Source organism: Clytia hemisphaerica, unplaced genomic scaffold, assembly GCF_902728285.1.
Source record: "Clytia hemisphaerica strain Z4C2 unplaced genomic scaffold, Clytia hemisphaerica genome assembly, whole genome shotgun sequence".
NCBI lineage: Eukaryota > Metazoa > Cnidaria > Hydrozoa > Leptothecata > Clytiidae > Clytia > Clytia hemisphaerica.
In genome coordinates, this window is record NW_027103710.1 from 331,314 (window position 1) to 342,950 (window position 11,637).

Genomic DNA, 11,637 nt, shown 5'->3' on the forward strand with positions numbered 1-11,637 from the left:
ACTTTTTGAGCGTCAAAGAGAAAGACTTACTACCGAAATTACAGAAAGACTAGAAAATATTGATCTTTTATTGAAAAATAGCTCTTCTACCGATCTTGTAAGAAATGCCCTTGAAGGGTTGAATAGAGCTTTTGTTGAGCTTCTTTTTGTCTGTGAAAAATTAAAACCATTAGTGTATGAAGTCTCTGAATTTGATAACTGGTTAGGAAATATTGATACGGACATTTTTCTTATAAAAAATTCTGCTATTCGTTATTTGAAAGATAATGAACCTCGCGAGTCTCAAGCTCCCTCTGGAGCTTCTTATCGCGATTCGAAAGCTTCGTCTTCAATTCGATCGACTTTTTCTTCTATGTCGACTGCAAGTCAAAAATGCTTAAAACAGCAGCAGATGTTGCTACTCTTGAAGTAGAGCTGGCTTTTGCAGATAAAAAAGGGATTAGTGAAATGGAAAAGACTCTTCTTGAAGAAAAGGTTGCAAAGAAAAAGGCTCTTTTGAACGTTTATGAAAATTGGCAACCTAGAGTGCCACCTGATGAAAATGCATTGAGAAATTTAACTTCAGGTTCGATAATTGAATCTTCTGAATCTCCTAAAGTTGAATCTACTAGAGTTGAATCTCATAGTGGAAATCCTGAGCCTCTTAGAGCAGAAACTTGTTCCTACTGAGAATAGTCAAACTGTCGATGCATCCTCTGGTCATAAGACAACCTTTTTACCAGTGCCTCCTTCTGGACCAAGACCTCGTATTGCTAGAAGATTTGTTCTTCCTGTAGCTGCTTCCAGTCCTATAGATTCTGTACTTTCGAATGCAATTTTTGACTTGGTGAAACTTCAAGGTGCTCCATCTGTTGAACTTAGTGTCTTCACTGGTGATCCTTTGGATTACAAATTCTTCATGACAAATTTTGAAGAGCTCGTCGAAAAAAGAATTTCGGATAGTGAAGGTCGTCTTGCTCGTCTTTTGAAATTTACTACCGGTGATGCCAATGATCTGATTCAGTGTTGTCTATATATGACGAATGGCTATGAACGTGCTAAGGCTCTTTTGAAGAAGAAATATGGAGACCCCCATCGAATCATGATTGCTTATAAAAAACAGTTGGATAATTGGGAGAATGACAAACTTGGTGATTCCTCTTCATTTGGAAAATTTCATTCCTTTCTGCTTAAGTGTGGCTCAGTTATTGAGGGTAACTTGTGGAATAGTTTTGATACTGCTGACAATCTCTGCATCATTGCTAGTAAGCTGCCAAATGTTTGTCAAGACAAGTGGAATAGGAAAGTTGTTGAAATTCGAAATCGTTTTAAAAGATGAAACATCATTGCTTCAATATCTGCAGTAAATGCAACAAACTCTTGACGAAATCTTATAAGCACACCAATCAGATGATTAGTCAGATCAGGACCCTGCATCAATTCTTTATTCATACAAACACCCTTGTCCTTTCCCGTAAATGGGACCTTTTTAAAAAGTGAAATATTTCACAAAAAACTGATTTTGACCCAATGAAAATGCTTCAAAAAGGTCGGAAAAGGGTTATTTTTCAAATTTTTGGGCTTTTCTGGTAAATTTAGACCCCCGCAGAGCAGAAATCAGCATTTTCAGTTTTCAAAGACAATCATGGTCGTAATATTTGAGAAAAAAGGGAAATCCACCGGGAAGTTTTGAAACCACAATCGATTTGTAAGTGCTCTAAAGTAGGTTTGAAGGGTAGAGTTTTAACTCTGAGTTTTAACACTAGACTTAAGACTTAGGATCTCAGGATCCAAAAGTTCAAAAATAGTCCAATAAGGCTCACAATATAGCCTGGAAGTCTGCCAACCGCTCCCAAATTGAAATATTCCATTAAGTTAAAGAGATAGCCCAAAATCAACTTTCTCGCCAGAACTTTAAATCTTGAAAAACGTTAAAATAACCGGAATTCTCATTCTATTTCGACCATGATTGTACAATCATCGTTTTGTGGTTATGGGATATTGTTCACAAGAGTTCCGAGTTTCGACGCAGTGTTTCAATCAATCTCTTTCATCATTCAGCTGATTGGAAAACTTTGTTAGCATATTTTATGATATTATACACTATCAGTAATATATGATTAAATGTAGGCATGCTAATGCAAATATAGATTAAACGATTAATTGAATTTGTGTATATCTTGTTATTTTGTTGTTTTTTTTGCAGAGAGATAGTTCTCTTCTTCGTGCCTCTCCCCCGAAGAGACAAAAATATAATAGGCTGAATTAGCAAAAATTTAACAGTCTTCTCTCAAACTTGCGCAATTAGTGGACATCATTTGTCCGTTTTTCCAGCATGGCAGAAATTTGAACCTCTAAATCAAACTACTTTATTAATTACACAAATATAATTAGTCAAGTATTTAACAGTCATGAAATTTTTACAATTTGAAATTAACACAAATGACGAAGTGTAAACTTGAGGGGTGGTAATTAAAACATTAATTTGCACCGTGGTTTTGTCAAAGAAGCTGTGAAAATGGATGAAGACGAAAACAGCGAATGTGATGTTCAATCAAGTAAGAAAGGTAAGTATAAACTTGCAAATGAATATTTTTCTGCTAGTCAATCTATGAATAATTTGTAAAATTAACTCTTACTTAGAGTTAATTAAGGGATGCAAATTTAAAACGAAAAAATAAAAAATTTTCTAGTTAGTTATGTCTAGTTAGTTAATGCAAACAGCAGCCGAAGAAAACGTTCCTTGATCTGTACACAGCCGGACGGAAAATGATAAATAATAAGGCATCTATTAGAAAATTTATTGAATAATGTGCATCCTAAACACTGAAATGAAAGCCCTAAAAGGGGCTAGAAGTTAATGAGCGGTGTTTCATTCGGGGTAAGTCAAAAAGTACGATCGGTTCGCTCAATATTTGTTATAAGCTTTTAATTAAACAATAGAAATAACGTCCTAAAACAATTACTGCTCGTTTTGGGTCCGACCCAATGATGTCCTAAAGCCCGAAGGGCTAAATGGAGTGCTTTATCAAGCTCTTCCAAGCAAACAAAATGAATATCCGAAAAAATATTTTTTATCTATTGTTTCCAAAATTCCGCAAGGCTTCTGATCGGTCAACCGCTGAAATTATGTAATAATGTCACTTGACTTAAACAGGAACCTCGACACACTTTTCAGCATTCGGGCTTTAGGAAATCATTGGTCCGACCCCCTACTCTCCGTTGATATTCCGATGGCGTAGACTATAATATGGCGGCTGTGTCCACGCTAAAGCTGTATGTAAAGGAGAGAGCAAATCGATGAAGTATAAGCCAACAAAGGGTTAGAATTACATACAGATCTGTAAATCCCGAAGGGCTAGATATGCAACTTTAAGCTTTCTCCAGCAAAAAATGGAACAAAAAAAAGGGAAGCCAAAAATTGACTTTTTAAATTTCGTGCCAGTGGATATAATATTTTTAATTGTTTTTGGAGCGCGAGATAAAAAAAAGTGGGCGGCAAACGCTATTTCGCATCTTTCAAACCGATGAAATTGCATATTTTAGTCATGTGACTTAAAGTAGGAAATCCTTCCAAACCTTAGCTTCACTTCTCGAGAAAACTCGCTTATTATATCTATATCTGGCCTTTCGGGCTTTACAGATCACAGATCTGTGGTTAGAATCAGATCTCTAACCTCTCTCACACGCAAGAAAAAGTTAAGCCTGCCTTATATATAATTTACGTCGTTTTTGACGAAATGGATAGGATTTAGTGATTTCTTTGTTTTCGATAGATATTCCTTTCGAAATTTAGCGGTAAATTTGAGTGTGGAAACTATTCTAGTCGTGAGTTGGGGAGTTGAAAAATTACCCGCTACCGAAAAAAAAACATCCATCAAAAGTACGTAAATGTAATATGAGAGTAACATATAACATATTATAACACATTAGAACATGTATAATACATAACATATGTATATTATGCTCATTTCTCGTGCGCTGAGGGTATCGAAAGCCATTTTCTACTGTCATTTCATATCCATTTATATTTCAAGCATCAAATTGAGTATAAATTTAAATTTTGTTTGAAGTGACTTTAGAACCATTATATTTTATAGTTGCATCAAAATTTTGATAGAATAACAAAAGAAACGTTATTGTTTTACTAGTTCTATTTGCTATCTCTACGTAATTTTGTAAGGCTAAAATGACTGTCAACTAATATCCGTTTATACAATGGGCATCACTTGCAGTATATGATTAATATTTTTGGGGAATTTCTCTGATAATCATTATATTCAAAGATTTTGTCAATATTTTCACGAGAAAGTGTCATGTCAGCATTTTTCGATGACATGCAGAAGTACAATTTATTTTATCTTTGCTAGCCAGCACCTTACTATTTTCAGGATCTTAAGCCAAGTATAATACGTTAGGTACTGCCTTATTTGAAATTTGTCCATTTGAGCTAAATAAATTTAACTTTAAAATTTTCGGTTGCCGTAATTTTAAAGCAACTCCCCAACTCGAAATTTGCAACTCCCCAACTCACCAACTAGAAAATTACTTATACTCGGTAAATTTTAGTTTCCAGTTTAGTTATTCGTAGAAACCCAGGCGGACGCTTATACTTCATTGGGCCAAATTAAATTCCCAAAAAAACTTAGAAATTTCTGATGACCGCCCAAAACTTTGCTATTTGCTCCTAGTCTACTTTTACTTATAGCAATGTTCATTCAGAGGATGACTCTCGTAGTTGAGAGAATCAGATCCTGTTAGAACTCAAGGGAAAAGTCCTAGACTCTAAAATTTTGAAGGATAGCAAAAACTAAGGTTAAAAATAAAATGAAAACAAGTTTTAAGATAAGAAAACTGAAGATTTTTAGATGATGTCCCGTGAATAATATGTCAAATAATGTAAACAAAATAAATATGTAAACAAAAGTGTTACTTTCGTCCAGTCCTAAGATTAGTCAACAGTAAGGGAGTCAAGTGGTTGGGTTTTCATACGCGTGTATTCTGCGAATAACGGCTATAAAGGAAATATAGAACACAAGTTTAAACAAGCTATATGCAAAAGTCTTAAAGTTAAAGTACAAGAAAGTCGAGGAAAATCGAGAAACAAGATATAAAATATACTTACTAAAAACACTTTCCACGTACACTAACATACACTGACAGCAATATTAACACACTTCTGACAAACATGGAAATTCACTGAACATTTAACAAGAAACATACAATGAACTGTCTCAAGGGACTTACAAGACATTTACAATACACAAGAGACATTAATATTCCTAAGATAATTATAATCTACAAAGCTATTAGCAAACAATAAAGTATAAACCTAATTAACTACAAATTGAACACAATTACATTCCAATAAATATAAACTGCTGCTCCGCGGCAGTTACACACTCCACCGCCAAGAATTTTAATTCTTGACCACACATAACCAAAATAAACATAAAACAAACAAAGTCTAGAAACAAAAACAACATTCAAACTAAAATCACAAAAATCTGAAAATGAAAAATAAAACCAAAAGAACCTCATAAAAATTTTACAATAAAATTTATAAAACACAAATTTTACATCAAAACCAATCTTCTTCACATTAGACTTTTCAATATTTTCGATATTTACGTGGACAACTGGTTTGCGATATGTATCCTTTACAGGAACAAAACAAGCATTGACTTCGATACACGGTAAATAGTTCGGTTCAGTTCGATTGACTTCCACTTTTGACAAAACAGCAACTTGAATGCTTGGCTTCTTTACAACAACAGGTTGTGAGATGTTCTGACTCTCTTTACTCAAGGTGACAACACCTTTAGGAACTGCTAATGAAGTCCGTTTAACTGCAGTTAAGACAACTTCTGTAATTTCATTGACAGCGTTTACAACTACGGGTTTGACTTCATTAACAACCTCAACACAAATACGATTTGACGTGGCATTGATATTCTTTAACTTACGTAAGTGACTAGGTGCAGCGTCAATGACATCAAGAGCACCACGAATAACGCCCTCACAAACACTAACTTCTTCAGAACCTCTGTCTGATAACATTTTGAGTGAAGGACGATATTTAACCAGCAAATCTCTATACCTCTTTAGGATGCGTACCAATCTTTCACGTTCCCACTGATACATCTGGACCTTGAGATCATTGCTTTTAGCGTTGTCACTGTAGATATTCTTGAGAAAATCCGTTGACTCAAATATAGATTCAAGAATACCAATTCGTTCTTTGTTGAAGTTTCTCAAACTGAAAGCTGCCATTTTAAATATCTATATCAATTTTTCAAGTTAAGCATTATGGGTTTGTCGTATTCAGCAAATAAAAGCTCTGTCATACATAACCATGTCGCGTATCGATAGTGTTTTTACTGTTACTGTTGTCCAGTCCTAAGATTAGGCAACAGTAAGGGAGTCAAGTGGTTGGGTTTTCATACGCGTGTATTCTGCGAATAACGGTAAAAACACTTAATACAATTAGCATCCATCCAACACAGCTCTAATACTTCTAATCTGGCGTTCCTTAACCAAAAATGGGCCAAACAAATCTACACCACAAAAACTAAATGGTGGGGCCTCTAAAGTTCTTTCAAAAGGCAGATCAGACATAATTTGAGCACCAAACTTTCCTCTTAACTTTCGACAAAGAAAACAATTCCAAATCGCTGACTTAACAAGAGAATAAAGACTAGTTATCCAAATACCATTTTCACGAATCTCATTCATCGTTACATTTCTCCCTGCATGGTGAACCTTATCATGATAAAACCTAACAATGGCCTTTGCTATATCAGACTCTTTAGGAATATTAATAGGATACTTAACACATGGGTCAAGCAGAGATCTACCAAGACGTCCTCCAACACGTAATAAACCATTATCATCTGTAAAAGGATTCAAACTAGAGATCTTAGAATTTGAAGCAGAAGAAAAAAGTACTTAGATTGAAGAAGCTTAAAGAATTTAACTGAAGCTTTAGACATAATATCAACAGACGGAAGTAAACTGCATCCTCTGGTCATAAGACAACCTTTTTACCAGTGCCTCCTTCTGGACCAAGACCTCGTATTGCTAGAAGATTTGGTCTTCCTGTAGCTGCTTCCAGTCCTATAAATTCTGTACTTTCGAATGCAATTTTTGACTTGGTGAAACTTCAAGGTGCTCCATCTGTTGAACTAAGTGTCTTCACTGGTGATCCTTTGGATTACAAATCTTTTATGACAAATTTTGAAGAGCTCGTCGAAAAAAGAATTTCAGATAGTGAAGGTCGTCTTGCTCGTCTTTTGAAATTTACTACCGGTGATGCCAATGATCTGATTCAGTGCTGTCTGTATATGACGAATGGCTATGAACGTGCTAAGGCTCTTTTGAAGAAGAAATATGGAGACCCCCATCGAATCATGATTGCTTATAAAAAACAGTTGGATAATTGGGAGAATGTCAAACTTGGTGATTCCTCTTCATTTGGAAAATTTCATTCCTTTCTGCTTAAGTGTGGCTCAGTTATTGAGGGTAACTTGTGGAATAGTTTTGATACTGCTGACAATCTCTGCATCATTGATAGTAAGCTGCCACATGTTTGTCAAGATAAGTGGAATAGGAAAGTTGTTGAAATTCGAAATCGTTTTAAAAGAGAACCACGTTTTAAAGATTTGCTTTTGTTCGTTGAAATGGAAATGACAGTTGCAAGTGATCCTCTGTTTTCTAAAGAAGCACTTAAGGAGCGTTTTTCAAGTGATTCCAAAAGCTCTGGTTTTTCTTGCAGTTTTAAGCCAAGAAATTACTTTGATAATAAATCTCCAAAAAGTTTTCTATGCGTCACTTGCAATGTTAACCATGATACTGAGGCTTGTCCAACATTTAGATCCAAAACTCTTGAAGAAAAGCCCAAATTTTAGATGAAAGAGAGATTGTGTTTTGGTTGTCTTGGTAAATGCCATATATCTGCTCAGTGTAGAAATCGAAGAACTTGTGTTGTTTGTAACAAAAGACATCCTACAACTCTTCATGGTTTGAGAATTGAGCGTAGACCACCTGCTGATGATTCTAAGAAAACAGATTGTGATGTTAGACCTTCGCCTCCAGTACCACGACCAAGGCCTGATATAGCTAAGTTTGATGATTCGAAATCAAAACCTGAAACAAAAAGTACTAAAGGAGGTGTTAAATGTGGAGTTCTGAATAACAGTGCTAATAAAAATCTCAGTATGTGTGTTGTACCAGTTCTTCTTCGACATGATCATTCAAAGTCTGATATTGTAACATATGCTCTTCTTGATACCTGTTCTCAAGCTTGCTTTATTTCTGACGAAATTGTTTCTTTGATGTCATTGAAAACTATAAGTACTGATTTGAGCATTAACACGATAACATCTGTCAAGTCTGAGAAGTGTCAAGTGGCTTCTGGATTAAGAGTGAAAGGTCTTCATGCTGGTGATGGTAGTTGGTTATCTCTGCCGAAGTGTTTTAGTAAACCTAATATTCCTGTTGATTCCAGTGAGATTCCGACAGCTGACTCTATAAAAGAATGGCATTATCTTAAATCTATTGAAAATGAGCTTCCTAATACAACGTCTTTAAAGGTTGGAATTCTGATTGGTGCTAATTGTTTGAAAGCTATCGAACCTTTGAAAGTTATACCAAGTCAGGATGATGGTCCCTTTGCCTTTAAAACTAAGCTTGGTTGGTGTGTTGTCGGGCCTATCAGTTCGTCAAGGTCATCAGATGCTATTTCTTGTTGCAGAGTCATGGTTAATGATCATGGTAGATCGAACCATCTTGTTGTTGAGGAAACACAGGTTAAAGACTCTGGAATTGAAAATATGCTAAAAAATATTTTTGATATAGAAAGTGTTCCTGAAACTAAGTTATATACTGAGTACGAATCTTTTTCTCAAGATGATTTACACTTTCTAGAGATTGTTGAAAATCGTTCTGAATTCATTGATGGACACTACCATGTACCTCTGCCCTTTCGTAACGCAAATATTAGCTTTCCAGATAATCGTCCTCTAGCTCTGAAAAGGTTGAGTTTGCTGAAGAAAAAGTTTGAATCTTCTTCAAAATTTTACTCTGACTATGTTGCCTTTATGAACAACATTATCGACAAGGGTTGGTGTCAGGAAGTTTCATCACCTTATCCTGATGGTCAAAATTGGCACATCCCCCATCATGGAGTTTACCAACCAACAAAACAAAATATAAGAGTAGTGTTTGATTGTAGCTCTTCATATAAAGGTGTTTGTATGAATAAAGAATTGATGCAGGGTCCTGATCTGACTAATCATCTGATTGGTGTGCTTATAAGATTTCGTCAAGAGTTTGTTGCATTTACTGCAGATATTGAAGCAATGTTTTTTCATCTTTTAAAACGATTTCGAATTTCAACAACTTTCCTATTATTCCACTTGTCTTGACAAACATTTGGCAGCTTACTAGCAATGATGCAGAGATTGTCAGCAGTATCAAAACTATTCCACAAGTTACCCTCAATAACTGAGCCACACTTAAGCAGAAAGGAATGAAATTTTCCAAATGAAGAGGAATCACCAAGTTTGACATTCTCCCAATTATCCAACTGTTTTTTATAAGCAATCATGATTCGATGGGGGTCTCCAAATTTCTTCTTCAAAAGAGCCTTAGCACGTTCATAGCCATTCGTCATATACAGACAGCACTGAATCAGATCATTGTCATCACCGGTAGTAAATTTCAAAAGACGAGCAAGACGACCTTCACTATCTGAAATTCTTTTTTCGACGAGCTCTTCAAAATTTGTCATAAAGAATTTGTAATCCAAAGGATCACCAGTGAAGACACATATTTTCAAGGCGAAATTTTCGACTTTTCAGTCGTCTTGTTTGAGTTCATAGGAGTAAAATAATTCTCGGTAACAACGCTCCACCGTATATAAAAAAATATATAAAAGAATTTAAACAGCATGTAGGAGGGAGAAAGAGAGGGAAAACAAATAAAAAGAAAATTTCTTCGAGAGGCGTCAAAGACTAAAAACAGATTCATACAAAAGTGATGTGCAAAAAAGGGCGTTTATTGACGTCATAAATATCAGGCGCAATCAAGTATTAAGAACTTTTTATAAAAAAGAACTTTTTTGTTATGAAAATAGCAAAGGTTGTAAATACGAAGGAACCAACTTTTTAGAGCAGTTCTTATAATTATAGTTTGGTATGTATGAGGAACTAAAGAAATGTAATTAAAATGATTAAAAATTACGAAAGAAGCCCATAAATTTTAACCCGACAAAGTGAAAAAGTAAGCTTCAGAATGACCGGTAGAAACTACGAAATGACTGGTAATTACCAGTCACCGACCGTTATTTGCAGCACTGTTCTCGTTTGGTATGACTTCGATTGACTTGTTGATGATATATTGTTCGATCTCTTCACGAATACTGATGGCTGTTATGGAATCGTTGGTCCTGCAGTTTTTGCACAAAGGAGTGGTACGTCTGGGTTGACAGTAAAACCAAACTTGTAAATTGTTAATTGATTTGAAAAGAAAGTATTCTTACCACTACTTCCTTTGAATTGCTGTTCGATCATTGAGGATATTTCGTGTGGTCCTCCAATTATACCACGACTGCCATCTTGGTTTTTGAACAACGATTTGTAAATGGTGAGTCCTAAAGGTATTTGGAAGATCATCTTGGGGTGGTATCGTAGGTATCGTATGCCAATCATAAAGTCGACGTCACCTCCGACGGATGACGAAAGCTTTGGTAATGTTGACGGATTCCCTCCACTCCGACGAAATGCATCATGGATATCATCTTTGACTTGACCATCGAGAGAGACACACCGGTTAGTGTCACATTTGAGCCGTCAAAGGTTGGTAGATCGATACTGTAGATGCCCTTGGATGACAGTGTTGATACGTCGCCAACACCACCAAGCTTGATTATGGTCCCTTTTCCTGAAGTCGGGCTCTCGATTCCAATTGATCGATCGCGTGGTCACGTACAACAAAATCGCTGCACCCAGAATCGTAGAAGATCAGGTAAGATTTTGAGTTGATGATGATTTGTTGAAGCTGATATATACCTGAAGCTGAGTCGTCATTTTGTGGACGGATTGGAAAAGATTGAAACGTGTAGTAGTTCGATATCGTTTTCGAGAATTCTGGGATGTTGGGTTGTTTGACAATGCATCGCGATTTGAAATGTTCCAGTACTTGCCAGGATCTGACTTGTGGTCGTTGCAAACGAGGATGTGCTTCTTCATTGTGTACTTCTCGTGGCTCGGATGTTGACATGTGAAGACCTTTTGATATTTGCCTTCACGATGTTTTCCTGTAGTGGCTTGAGCTCCTGGAAATAAGCACTAATAGCAAAGGCTTTTACGTTTGAGTTCTGCAAAACGATTTGAAGGTGTCATTTCGACGAACTTTTTGCACACGAAGTATTGAATCAATTTTGTGCCCTGTGGACCAGAAGTCAATATATGATCGGACGAATCACAAATAAAACATTTCGATTGGTCAGGAGGGGATGAAGTAGGATCACTCACCTCTGTATCAGTATAATGTGAACGTGGTTGTTTCGGTGGTTGTTTTGGAGGTTCGTTGGTTTGCTTTTTGATCAACATCTTTTGTTGCTGAATCTTCATCTCTGATTCAAGGAAAATGATGAGT

At 35.9% G+C, this 11,637-nt stretch overlaps 2 protein-coding genes across 2 annotated transcripts; both read left to right on the plus strand.

The window, feature by feature from the left end:
• Positions 1-372: 372 nt before the first annotated feature.
• On the plus strand, positions 373-1,318 carry LOC136804198 (uncharacterized). The gene is made up of 2 exons (XM_067060901.1): positions 373-474; positions 599-1,318. Exons 1-2 carry the CDS (start codon positions 373-375, stop codon positions 1,316-1,318), a joined length of 822 nt encoding a protein of 273 aa, XP_066917002.1.
• A 5,445-nt stretch (positions 1,319-6,763) lies between these two features.
• On the plus strand, positions 6,764-9,487 carry LOC136804199 (uncharacterized). The gene is made up of 4 exons (XM_067060902.1): positions 6,764-6,923; positions 7,030-7,565; positions 7,941-8,948; positions 9,419-9,487. Exons 1-4 carry the CDS (start codon positions 6,764-6,766, stop codon positions 9,485-9,487), a joined length of 1,773 nt encoding a protein of 590 aa, XP_066917003.1.
• The last annotated feature ends 2,150 nt before the right edge of the window (positions 9,488-11,637 follow it).

What these genes read in the sequence shown, in the direction of transcription:
- LOC136804199 (XM_067060902.1), top strand. Translation starts at nt 6,764, where the DNA reads ATGGCCTTTGCTATATCAGACTCTTTAGGAATATTAATAGGATACTTA. An exon ending in ATTTGAAGCAGAAGAAAAAA is followed by an intron (nt 6,924 to 7,029) that starts GTACTTAGATTG and finishes CCTTTTTACCAG; the next exon opens with TGCCTCCTTCTGGACCAAGA. An exon ending in TTGATAGTAAGCTGCCACAT is followed by an intron (nt 7,566 to 7,940) that starts GTTTGTCAAGAT and finishes ATATCTGCTCAG; the next exon opens with TGTAGAAATCGAAGAACTTG.
- LOC136804198 (XM_067060901.1), top strand. Translation starts at nt 373, where the DNA reads ATGCTTAAAACAGCAGCAGATGTTGCTACTCTTGAAGTAGAGCTGGCT. An exon ending in AGACTCTTCTTGAAGAAAAG is followed by an intron (nt 475 to 598) that starts GTTGCAAAGAAA and finishes AATCTCCTAAAG; the next exon opens with TTGAATCTACTAGAGTTGAA.